We start from the raw sequence: 13452 nt of genomic DNA, 5'->3' as shown, positions 1-13452 counted from the left end.
TACATAATGCTCGCTACTTGTGCACTCCGCTCGCTTTGCATACCTGTGTGCCGGCGCGGTGCTGTAATGTAATGACGTTTCTAATGTAACACCTACTGTTGTTTACGAAGAGAATTGTCTTGATGATGCTAGTACCTAAATGTAATAAATATTATATAAATTTGTAATTTTGTACATTATATTTTTAGTTTTCAAACAAAAGCACATTAAATATACATATAAATAGATTTTACGGAGTTCCGATTACATTCATATAACTAATTAAACAATATCTTACGTCATTCAGCCGGCGAGACGGTGACGACGCCAGCGTATGACCAGGCTTTTTAAGGCCCGGGTCTCCTATTTACTCCGTAGGTCGCGTCAAGTGTCACCGCCGTAGACCGCGTCACAATGCTCATTATGTCTACGCGCCAACGTCGGCGTGTGAGGGAGACCGCACCAGTACATTTCTATAGTGAGCATCGTGACGCGGCCTACGGCGTGACGCTAGACGCGACCTACGGCGTAAATAGGAGACCCAGGCCTAATACCCCTGCCCTGTCACCGTCATGCCTCGCCCTCTGCCTAACCGGACCATCACCTAAACTAATGAATAAAATACCAATAAAACATTGTGAAATGTTCGGAGACACATAATCATGTCAAGAGAGAACAAATAATTGTGAAATTTTACGATAACAATGAACTCTATACTCCATACTCAATCATGTATTGAATTGTATTGTATCCAACCTATGAATCTATCTACGAATCATGACCTGCAGTAACCTAACCCCTCAACTGTGACTTTCCAGGCGGCAGATCATACCAGAAGCTGGGGTTCTGCGACGTGGACCTGGCGCAGCTGGCGGGCGCGGGCGAGACGGCGCGCCGCTTCCTGCTGGAGGGGTACGACGCGCGCCGCCGCCAGGACAACTCCGTGCTGCGCCTGCGCATCAAGATGAGCATGATCTCCGGCGACCCGCTGTTTAAAGTGTGAGTACGCGGCGAAGATGTTACAGTGGTCTTTTTTTGTGAGGTGCACGAAAGGAGCGTTCAATTGTGACGTTTAACTGTTCTTGATAATATTTCGCCTATTCGCACACCCACAGGGCTGCCAGCTAGTGATGCTAATCTGAATGGCTAATCCTTTCACTACCGTAAGAAATCCTAGATCAGCTCTGTTTGTCATTTACCTACCGCTGTTATTTGGAGTTCTAACATATATTCAGTCCCACTGCGCTTTAAAACCCCAGATTGACTAAAAAAGTTATATGAATATAAGGGCACACGTCCTCCCCAGCCGCTTTAATCATGATTAAATAGAAATACTTTATGAATAGGAAATTAACTCTTTATTAATATAACCCTCACAGTCCCGAGCGCCAGCAAGACGCGACGGTGGAGCCGGCGGGCGGCACCGACAGCGGCTCGGAGGGCGCGGGGGGCGCGGGGGCGGGGGCGGGGGGCGCGGGGGGCGACGACGACTGCGCCTCGTCCACGGCCAGCTCCGGCTTCGGGAGCTTGACCAAGAAGAAGACTAATTATGGTGAGTCAATCAGAGACAAAATTAGAATTTCTGCCTTCAGAATAGCTACGAATAACCGTTTTTCACGTGAGAATTCCGGGATAAAAAGTAGCCTATATGACACCCTGGTTTAAGATAAAATGATAATTCATAAATTTTTGAATGCAAATCAAATGTTTTTTATAAACTATAATCCTAATTTGCCCTGGGTGTCAGTTTCCTACATACCAAATTTCATCAATAATTTTTTTATACTATCAAACATCCAGACTTACGAGCTTTCGCGTTTCTAATATTACTAGGAATCAAAAGGATTAGTCTTTTTCTTCATTAGAAGCACTAGTCAGTACATGGGTAGTTAATTAAGAATAATTGTTTTTTAAAAAGAAGTCCCACAATGGAAAATTTGGTTGGATATCGCTATCGTCGAGTGGTTGTATCGACGCTATCTCAGTGCATTTAGTCATCCGGCATTTAATTAATAAAATTGACTATCGCTCATGACCCAAAATGGTTTATTAAATTCAGATCAAGTGGCATAATAAAGTTCATAAGATTTTGTGTGTCGGAGAAAAAATATAAAAGTTTGTGGGTAATTACCGGAAACACTATAGTGGCTACATAAAGGCCGATTCACACATATCATAGTGTTGCTTCAGTGCCGGCACAGGTCCAGCACAGTTCAGTGTCAGTGTAAATTATTCTTTCATACATTCTCTATGGACGTATTCACACATGTCAGTGAGAGCGCTGAAGTAGTCTTACTTAAGTGTGAATACGTTAATAGATAATGAACTGAAGTAGGGATGACCACGGCAATACGATCTACCGATTTTTTTAATGCTTCAGGTAGATCAAATCGTATACAGAGAAAATTGTATGAAAAAAACCAGTCATCAGAACTAGGTTCACTAGGTTTTCTTCCCCTTTGAGCGGCTCAGTCGTAATAGGCTAGATCAAGCTGTTTATCAAAAGCTTATTAAAAATAAAAAGTTGCGGGCTAACTATCTCATCTTCTTTTTTATCCAACGATCTTCCGAGTTCGATTCAAATCTATAACCTAAAATTAACACACACACACACACACACACTCACGCCTTGTACTAATGTACTCCCTTGCGGGGTAGGCAGAGGTGCATTGCTGCACCCACTTTTCGCCAGTGTTATGTTTTAGTCCCAATGTAATAGGGGGCGAGCCTATTGCCATTTTACGGGCACATCCAAGACCCGAGAACAAATATCTGTGTTTAAACAAATATCTGCCCCAGCCGGGAATCGAACCCGGGACCTTCGGCTCAGTAGTCAGGGTCACTAACCACTACGCCATTCGGTCGTCTAAAATTTACTTTTATATTTATTGATACGATCTTACAAGATCGATTAAATCGATTCAAAGCCTAAAATACTATTTAAATCGAGAATCGATTTACGGATTTACGATCCAAAAGATCGATTCAAGACAGAAAATCGGGCATCCCTAAACTGAACCACATTGATATGTGCAAATCCGCCTTATAAAAGAAAGTGGGTAGTTGAGCTGGATGGACTGCCATTGTATTTTTTTTATAATTGAACGGGTCGAATGTGCGCCTTCCGCAGAGATCACTGTCACCGCGTGTCGCTGTGAATGTGATCTAATTATATGAAGTGCATCACGTCATATTTTGTAAAACTAAATTGTGATTCCGACTTAATCAACCGTGTGCTATCTGCCTGTGCCATTTCTGGAGTGTGACGACGGATCATCAAATTATTACCCAACCAGCGCAAGAGACTCGCCGATTCCTTGTAAGTATTGTCCGTTGTATGTAGCAACTCACTAACAGTGTTACCTCCCTGTTTCAGACTCGGGTCTGCCGGCGCTGTCGGCGCTGGGCGCGAGCGAGTCCCCCTCGCCGGAGCCCGACCCCCCGGACCCGCCCGACGTCGTCGACCACCCCGGTACGTACACACACGCACACACACACACACGCACACACACACACGCACGCACACACACACTAGCCGCCTGTATTAACCCTTAACCCGGCCTGGATACTTGAGTTATTTCATTGGTTTTCGTCTTTTACTCCATGGGTTAAAGTTCAAAATGATGTGGGGTCCATATATAGCTTGATTAAGGGTTAACTGCGCAGCTTCCTCCACGGTCAACGACAGAACACTAGTCTGATCTGACTGGCACATCCTTTCACCACGGTGACCCACGCTGGTCTACCTCTAACCGAAGCCATCAAGCCACTCTTTATGTAACTGATCATTCACTTTTAAGTCGTCTCATAGGAGTGCGGTGTGAGTCGCAGACAGACAGTGTTCCGCTCCGCCGCTATTCATATAGTATGCTACATTAGTTCCTTCGAGCAGTTTGCCGTGTTTAGCGGCATCATCATCATCCTGATGAAGATTATAACGTGAATTCCCTTTTTTGAATAATGTTACATTAATTTAATTACTAAGTAATGTATTGTAATATTCCAGGCTTCGCGCTGACCTCGGTGTCCGCGGGCGCGGGCACGTGCGCGTCGTGCCAGCCGCACACGCACAGCCGCAACTCCTCCAACACCTCCGGCGACATGAGCAGCAAGGTAACCCATCTCCCGTACCGCCCTGCCGCCCTGGTACTTTCAGTACACAAGCGCACAGCCGCAACTCCTACAAAACCTCCGGCGACATGAGCAGCAAGGTAATCCATCTCCCGTACCGCCCTGCCGCCCTAGTACCGCTCGTTAGACTACAACAACACTCTTGTACTCACAAATCCAAAGATCGTTCAGTGAGCAGCGACCTCCCACGGCCTCGTGGCGCCCTGGTACCGCTTGTTCGGCTACAACAACACTCTTGTACTCACAAATCCAAAGATCGTTCAGTGAGCAGCGAGGTAACCTCCCACGGCCTCGTGGCGCCCTGGTACCGCTTGTTCGACTGCAACAACACTTAATCGTACAGTGAGCAGCAGGTAACCTCCCACATATTCCTAGCGCCCTGGTACTCGGCTGGCAGTAGCAGTGTAAATTTCTTCCTTAGGTACCTTAGTTACCTTCTGTTTCAGTAGGTACCTACTTATAGACATTTGTACTTTGTCAAACGCACAAACTACACTCTTACTACACTCTTGAGCAATGAAAAAGTTCCACATGCCATAAGTTGGCTCTTAAAAGCACCTATTTTATTAACCCTTGTCCCGTGTACATTGCAGGCGTCAGGCTACGGCAGCTCGGCGTCGGCGCAGTCGCAGCACTCGCGCCAGAGCTCCGAGGGGGACTCCACGGCCGAGCACCCGCGCCCCGCGCACACCAGGTACACACACGCACACATACACACACACACACACGCACACACATGTAACCGATAAGCTGGATCAATAATCTTTATGGTAGTGTTCCGTGCAACGCGGGTTACGACTGTCCGAAATTACATTACATTCGGTAGGACTGAATAAGTAGGTGTTATGGAACTGATTATATAGGGTTTTAGACAGTGTATCATGCTTTTGTTTCCTAAAATTCTAGTGTAAATATGAATTTAACAGTGCTACTGATATTATTCGAAGGTTGTACCATTCATAGTTAAGTATTTTTTGTGTTTTATTTCGTCATTCGCTTCTTTAAATTTTATTTATTCTAAATTATCTGTAAATTCCTATTTATAACACTTATGTTTTTCTTTATTATTTGCCGGACTACATTAACGTTACTCTTCCGTAACTAACTTACATAGCTCGTGTACACTGCTTCTTATGATTTTGTTGTTTTTTATGAGTTTTTCCTCCCTCCCCCCGCCCCCCGTAGCGCGCGGGCGTCGTCCCCCGCCGACCACTCGGGCCTGGAGCAGTCCGTGTACCTGACGCCGGACAGCTCGCTGGCCTCGCCCCCCGCGCCCCCCGCCCCCGCGTCCCCCGCGGCCCCGCACGAGGCGCTGCCCACGTACTTCGACAAGAAGCGAGGCGCGGCGGCGGCGCGGCTGCAGGCGCTGCTGCCGCTGGCCAGCTTCCCCATCTTCAAGCAAAAGAGCCTCAACACGCTGCCGGAGCGCGCGCGCCGCGACCAGCTGTTCAGCAACTTCCCGTTCCTGACGCCGCTGGCGCACCGGCGGGGCTCGCTGCTGGGAGGCTGCCTCGAGGCCGACGAGCGGTCGCGCAGCAGCCGCGAGCTGCCCGCGCTGCTGACCTCCACCCCGCGCGAGGACGAGGGGCTGCTGCGCGGGCGCTTCCAGTCCGAGCGCCGCGCGCGCCCGCACACCGTGGCCGCGCCCGCCAGGTACGACCCGGTGTGGGGCTCAGGGACTGCGCTCTTCCTCCTATATTACTATGTATCTATTTCTGTTCTGTCGGTGTGCGTGCTATTTTTAAGTTTTTATTTTTATTTGCTGTTTTATTTTGTTTCTTCCTCTTCATCCCTGTCCTGTCTGTTTTTTGGTTTGTTTCGTCATTGCATTGTGTCATTCATTTGTGAATTTGTTAAACGAGACGCTAGGGAATAGAATATCAATATTTTAATGTGATCTATGAGATAGGTAGGTAGGAAGGTAGAAACTATGCGATTTGTCAAAGCCACCGTTCTATCAGTATCATCACACCTGGACAACAATCCTCTTTATTAACCTCTGTGGTGATACCGATACACGGTGGGCAAATAACACAGCCTGTTACTTTATTTACACGTAACCCGTTTTCTAAACTACATTCCTAATTGATTTAATTATAGTGACCTGTAGCTCTCGACGACTCGGCCATATAAACTACAGGCACTATACCTTCAGTCTTTATACTACTTTATTTACAATGTACGTTACTATTGTTACCCTATATGTATAGTGTCATGTATGATTGTGATGTAGACGCGGCGAGGCGGCGGAGGGGTGCGCGTGCGGCGCGGGGCGGCGGGCCAGCGCGCAGCTCGCGGTGCCGGCCACTAGGTGGCGCTCAACACTTTATACCTTTTGTTTATAGATGTCGTCGCATGGCTCGTGTGTCTAGTGTCTAGAGGCTTCATTTATGTTGCAGAACCTACAGTGTAAAAATCCTAGACAAGCTCTTGTGTTTGTCACCGACTCGATAAGAAGTCAAGTTACAATGGAGTGATTCTGTTGAAGTAGTTTCATCTGGTGTCAACAGATGGCGCTTAGCTTGAACCTGTATCGTGTCAACAAGCTTAGCAATGTTATTTTGCTATGTTATATTGCAATATGAATTTGGTGACGCTCAGTCCAAAATATTCAAGCCAGGATCAAGGATACCGAATACCGATCCATTACCGTGCTGTTTGATTAACAATATACATGTGCTGAAACCATGGCTGGATCAACTAAGACCAATTTCAGATGTTTCTTGTAGACCGAAATATTGAATGATAAACGAATAGTTGTGCTGTTAGTATTAGTACCTACGATGATAGATGTTGCATGAAGTGTGAACTCATTTGTAGGAAATATTTACATGACGCATTTGTATGACGTGTAAATTGTTCCATATTCATAGATATTCTGTTATGTGTGAATGCTGATAGTACATACAGCAAAGAGATGCGTATCCACCCCCCACGCCCACACTTTAATATGTAATTCAATTCTAAGATTTCTAAGGGAGGTGGAGATGTATCTCTTCTGACTGTGTGTCACACGTTGGATCAGTGTGGTTTGTTTTATGTACACACAGTGACTGATGTTTAGTTTAATGTTATATTGTAGGGGCTTTTATGTTTTTGTTATTTGTTCCATAAAATAGTATAGTTGAAGTTCTTAATCTAGGAACTCAAGATTGTAACTATTATTGTTACAATTTGTTATATTTTTATTATGTGTATTTCTATTTCTTGGGCTTTCGCTTATGTGCCTATTTTTAAAAATCTAGTAAAAAATATAAAAAAAACTAGTAGCAAGAATGATTTTAGATAAGCCTAAAAGCATGTGCGTTGAAGCCTTTTTACTACTACCTATATCTAGAATAAGCTTTTTCCTAACTTTCTGAGCGTACTGACGGGTCAAGCTTTTAAATTAAGAACATAGTAGATTTAGTTGTAACGTCTTTTGTTTCATTTTCATTTGACCTTAGCGGCCACGGTACGTTGTGGCCTGGCCTTACCTCTGATGTAACCGAACAATTGTCAGAACCAAAGCCTCTCCCAAGACTAGATCCGATGTCATGTAGAGTTTTATTTATACCATTTATGACTGAAAAATTTAGTCACATATTTCATTCTCCTACAGTAAAAAAACGACATTTAGTTAAGAGTTGCTTCTAGCTCCAATTACATAACAGTCTCCCCTCAGTGTAAAAACCCTCCCCTACATTACTGATCCTCCCCTCCCCGCAGGAACCCGTCATCAGGCTCTCTGGCGGCATCGGCGTCGGAGGGCGGGTCGCTGGAGCGCGCTCGCGCCGGGCCCGAGCGCCGCCCGCGCGCGCCGCCGCCGCCCGCGCCGCCCCCGCCGCCCGACGAACAGGTGTGTAGCACCGTTCATTATCACTTCAGAATGGGGAGAAAAAGTAAAGCTAACTACAGATGGCGCTTTAAGCGACTGTGCCTGATTCCGCAGTTCTAATTGGTTGGTTCAGTTGCCATTTTTTTCTCCAAAATGTAATTGAATAAGGCACACTCTATGGAGGTGCTAAAGTTTCACTTGATTTACTTTCCCATTATTACACATTGACAACAGTTGTATAGTGTGGAACCACAATCATAATGCAGCGGTAGTCAAAATTCACTTGCTGGCTTGATATTCACATCGTCGAAATTCAACGAAGGAATATGAATATGTCTGAATTAACCTCACAACGCTTTTTTCTCCGTCCTAAAATCTACTTTTTAAATTGAAATAAAATATATAAGTACCCCTATTCTCTTATAACTAATTGTCGGTTTACGTAAAAGCTCGCAAAGCGCCAACGTGATATACGAAGTTTTATTTTTTGAAAAAGTAGAAACTATGCTTCTTGCCGATTTTGAACTCTTACTCTCAATCAGTCTCTACTTTTAGGGACATTTTTGAAATTTAATCCTTTTTATAAAATTGGAGGAGCAAGGTTTCTTGAAATTGCCATATCCTTTACGCCATTGTGGAATAGCACGAAATAATGACATTGTAGTAAATGTAGTGATGTTGTGTCGTGTTATCGCAGCACGTGGCGTGTCGCGTGGAGAACACGCGCGTGAACCCGGACTCGCTGATCGACGAGCTGCTCGCCGCCACCGACCTCAAGCACGCCGTCGACGACTCCGCTGAGAGTAAGCAACTACATTATTATTCTTCTTTTTCTCCTTCTAGTGCCTTTCCACTAATAGTGACTCACTGGCTGGTGACTAAGTTTGCGGTCAGCTCTGCATACTCCGTTCTATTCTATATTTACACTATATATTATTCAATATTCACGACTATTTGGGACCACACCGGTTTACCAATATCTAGGGGTGTTTGTTCTAATGGTACGAGTTACCAATGTTTAAACTAGTGCTAGTTCAAATAGTTTGGTTATCTACAGATTTTAAAACCTTATTGCGATCGGCTGAATTTGTAACTGTACCCCCTTATTCAAAGAAAAGTTACAGAACGTTTTAGCTATTGAACTGTTATGTCCCTCTCTGTCAAGGAACAATTTGTTCTGTAACTTAAAACGTTCTGTAACATTTCTATGAACCGTTTTGTCCAAGGACAAAACAGTTTAATAGCTAAAACGTTCTGTAACTTTTCTATGAATAAGGTGGTCTATCTATGAATCTATAAAACAATGGATAAGATGTCGATGCGACTGGAGAGGTTTCAGACGTCGAAGCTTATCCATCAGCATTCCAGCCACCTCCAACTAACACGTTTATACTTGCAGCGTCGGGGCTGCAGCTGTTCATCACGCGCGACGGCACGGCGGAGCTGGGCTCCCGGCAGCGCGTGCCCGCCGCGCGCCCCGACCGCCAGCGCGTGCGCGTCGTGCTGCAGCCCAGGGAGCACAGGTCAGACACCAGGACATCATCATCAGCCAATAATAGGCACACAGACACAGACACTCGGTCTCCCTCATCCAGCCACTACCGGCTACCAACCACCTAAGGCTGCTTACATAGAGAATCGGGTTCCCTGCACCCACCCGCATCGGTAACCCGATTATGTAAAAGCGCTCACTCGCGGAGCACTTCCCGGATCTTTAAATGTCATGAGGGGCCGTCCATTAATCACGTGAGGCTCAAAGGGGGGGGGGGGGGGTACGGAAAACCTCACGAAACATCACGAGGGGGGAGGGGGGGGTCTCGTTAGACATCACGTGTATTAATTTTTTGTCAAAAACCGCTAGGTATTTCTGAACCGAAATTTCGAACGCCGCAAAAATTTGAACGATTTTTCGTATGACCTTGATTGACTCGCCAGCCGTTGCTAAGCAACGACTCCCCGCGCGCCGCGAAAGACCGCCCCGAGTCGTTGCAATTTTCTTTATACTTTTTCTAGTCCAAAATAGCCTATATATATAATTTACATAGACTTCCAAAAAAATACACGTGATCCATGGGGGGGGAGGGGGGGTTAGTCCCAAACCTCACCAAATATCACCAGGGGGTAGGGGGATGGGTCAAAAATGAGAAAAACGACCTCACGTTATAAATGGACGGCCCCTGAGCGCTTTCGCATAATCGGGTTACCGATGCGGGTGGGTGCAGGGAACCCTTTTCATCGAAATATCCTTCCACCCAAAGGTTGCCTGGAAGAAATCGCTTTAAGTGATAAGGCCGCCATTTGTACATATGTGTTATTAGATTAAGTTTTTTTGTAATTTTTGTCCATGTTTTTGTGTACAAATAAAGAATACCTATCTATCTATCATCAGCCAATATGGCTCAGGAGTTTCTTGTCTCCGTTCTTCTCCTTAGACAGAAAGAGCCCCTTATCCGAACGGAGAGTAGTTTGTTGGCGTTCATCAGAAAATTTTATATTTATACGATGAATAAAAACATTTGACTTTGACAATAAGTATCCACTGCTGGGCATAGGCCTCCCCCAAGGAGCGCCACGACACTCGGTCCTCGGCCTTCCTCATCCAGCTACTACCGCCTAAGATCGCCGGTCCAGCGGGCAGCAGGGCGTCCTACGCTGCGTTTGCCTGTTCGTGATCTCCACTCGAGAACTCGTCTACCCCAACGGTTATCGGCTCTTCGGCAGATATGACCAGCCCACTGCCGCTTCAGCTTGCATATTTTGACAGCTATGTCGGTAACCTTAGTCCTTAGACGGATAAAATCATTTCTGATACGATACATCAGAGAAACCCAAGCGTAGCTCTCCCCATAGCACGCTGAGCGACTTTAAGGGCTCCCGCACACGGGCCACTGGCCACAACCACAAAACGCCTTTTATATGGACTCGCCGCACACAGTAGGCGCCGGTGGCGGCCACACGCTACAAATCGTTTCCCTACAAAAGTTTCTCGTGGCGGCGTTTGTGGCTGTGGCCGGTGGCCCGTGTGCGGCGACGCTAAATCTCTGTCACCTCGTCGCTAACCCGATACTAACCTGTGTTTTTATCGTCTTGCAGGTAGCCAAGAGCGCGGGAGCGGGGACGCCGCGAGTCTCACATGTCGATACATATTATATGGTTATTCACCGCGCCTGCGGGCCCGGGGGCGCTACTGTCATGTATAACATCGCTGTATTTATTTATTAGTATCTGTAATATTACTGTTAAGATTATCTCGTTCATGTACAGGGCAGTGTGTGGCGGACCCTCAGAGATGGCGCGGCGATGCATGTTGCTAGGTGTTCGTGCTTCATGTAAATTATTAATGCCATTACAGTAATTATGTTTTGTAACAATGTTGAGTGAGCGGAGGTACCGTCTCTGAGGGCCCCGCCAGCGCAGGGCGGAGATTGTGAGATGTATATTGTATAGTCTGTATAGAATATATTATGATATGACCATGGTATTAAGTCTGTGACGAGGCAGACAGAGATTTATAACTTTTAACGGCAACTACGGAATGCTTCTGCTGGCATTTGAGTCAGTTTCCTTCCTATAAAGAATGGGATATGACTACTTATTTCTTGGTTTTTGAATCTGAAGAGTTTTACTGAGGAATGCTTGCGTGACCTCGTCATTACGATAGTATTAATTAGAATCCTGAACCAGTTACAATGAACGTTCATCACAAGGGCGCCGTGGTGGTTGTGGAAGATACATACAATGTTACGATGTCTTCTTTCAGCTTCTTTCCAGTATTTTATGTTTAGCAAATGAATTGTGTTTGAAGTGACCGCCGCGCGGCGCAGTGCTCAGTTACTGGTGCTAAAGTGCTGATTAGATTGTGTGGACTTTGTATATTGCTTTTAGTTGTAAGTGCGCCGAAACGCTGAAGACTTGCGTGTCTTCCGTTTATTGATTTTTACAAAATTGTTCTAAGCTTCCATATTATGGTTCAGTCAAAAGAGAGTCAAGAATAAATATTTTTGCCTTGACGGTGATTTTAGAAAATATAATTCGAAATCTGATAATAGAGGAATTGCAAAATGGTCACTAAAAGTATATTTTAACGTTTGTCCGTGAATCAAATGTATCGGACCGAATATTTTCTTGCAAGTCATGAAATCCTAGTATTTATTAGCAGTTATTTACGACTTGTGCGGAAACGCCTTACCTATAAAAATACATGCGTCTTTCGTAGGTGCACGATGCACATCTCATCTACGACTTTATTATGACCCCATATGCTTCCCATTCCCCATAAAAAATAATGCATGACTAAGGGGATATATTATTTTTCGTGAATACCCCAATTTCTTATAATAAATGTTGTTCAGAATGACTAGTTCTGTGACCTTTCGGGTGTGCAATTTGTGCATCTATGAATGACACCTGTATATCTACCCAAGACTCGCAAGTTTAGTAATTATTTTAAAATCACTTTATATTCTTATTTAAATATTAATTTGTAATTAAATACAATTTGTATTACTAGACAATCAAACAGTTCTAAACAGTCGCAGCATAATGTACCATACTTCCTTAGTTCGTGACTGACAGACCGAGTCAGACTATGTATTGCCATTAATTTCGAAAATTTTATGATGTTCATGAATATTGAAAATGTAATTGTTGTTAAATGTACTTGTGCAAAGACGCAAATACAGACAAAATTAAACAAGATACATCTGATTTTATTTCTTCACTAAAATGACGGTGACAAACCCTAGTCTTATAGAGCTTCCACTATGTTATTGTATTTTAGACTTTTCCTTATGTCTGGTAAGTAAAGTTGGTTTTCCTTTGCAATCGTCAAATATGTATGGGATTTCGAATGTCAAAAAACCAATAATATAATGGACAGAGTATAGTTGCTTCGCGGTGGGAAGAGCCGGTGTTTCTACACGAGGTAAATGAGACCAATATACATAATGTTGGAATGTAATAGTTTATTGACTAAACGCGCTCGCGTGTGACATACAGACAGACAGACATACGTCTAGAGTGGACGGTAACAAGACTTACAATACAATAGCTTATAGATAGAGGACGGGGACTACGGAAATACGCCTTCCTTTCCGTATCTACACGTCACAAACACAAATTAGGAAAATTATCTATTACGGGACGAGATAGATAGACCTCACCCGGCGTCTATATCATTGCCCAATTTGTGTTTAGACATTAAGTGCCAATTTCACCATTCTCTGTTAGAGCATAACCAGGGAGTAATGGTTAACTTTTGACACATCTGTCATGAATTTTATATGGAGATGACGTTTAATTTATAAATCAATCCCTGTCCGTTAGATAACCGAGAATGGTGAAATTGGCACTTAGATACAGAGGAAAACATTAATAACATCACTACGGCTAAATATTATTTTAAAGTGACTGAATTGAGCTTGAATATGTGTACTTGATGATACAGAAATAGTGCAATATTTATTACATACGATACGTCAGTCAGAAAAATACTTAAGTTTCATGTTATCATACTGAGTAATTTA

At 44.4% G+C, this 13452-nt stretch overlaps 1 protein-coding gene across 1 annotated transcript in view; it reads left to right on the top strand.

The window, feature by feature from the left end:
- The window catches only part of LOC105393064 (protein FAM102A), a 49277-nt gene extending 36652 nt beyond the window's left edge, over positions 1-12625 (top strand). Inside the window, exons 5-14 of the mRNA XM_048626016.1 lie at positions 798-978; positions 1359-1531; positions 3356-3451; positions 3986-4092; positions 4704-4804; positions 5296-5763; positions 7819-7948; positions 8625-8730; positions 9327-9450; positions 11021-12625. Coding sequence (XP_048481973.1) covers positions 798-978; positions 1359-1531; positions 3356-3451; positions 3986-4092; positions 4704-4804; positions 5296-5763; positions 7819-7948; positions 8625-8730; positions 9327-9450; positions 11021-11024 — 1490 coding nt within the window. The 3' untranslated portion in view covers positions 11025-12625. The remainder of the gene's footprint in view (positions 1-797; positions 979-1358; positions 1532-3355; positions 3452-3985; positions 4093-4703; positions 4805-5295; positions 5764-7818; positions 7949-8624; positions 8731-9326; positions 9451-11020) is intronic.
- Positions 12626-13452: the final 827 nt, after the last annotated feature.

Source organism: Plutella xylostella, chromosome 15 (genome assembly GCF_932276165.1).
Source record: "Plutella xylostella chromosome 15, ilPluXylo3.1, whole genome shotgun sequence".
In the NCBI taxonomy this organism is placed as follows: domain Eukaryota; kingdom Metazoa; phylum Arthropoda; class Insecta; order Lepidoptera; family Plutellidae; genus Plutella; species Plutella xylostella.
The sequence above is the reverse complement of the archived record's forward strand: the minus strand, read 5'-3'. Positions and strand labels throughout refer to the sequence as shown.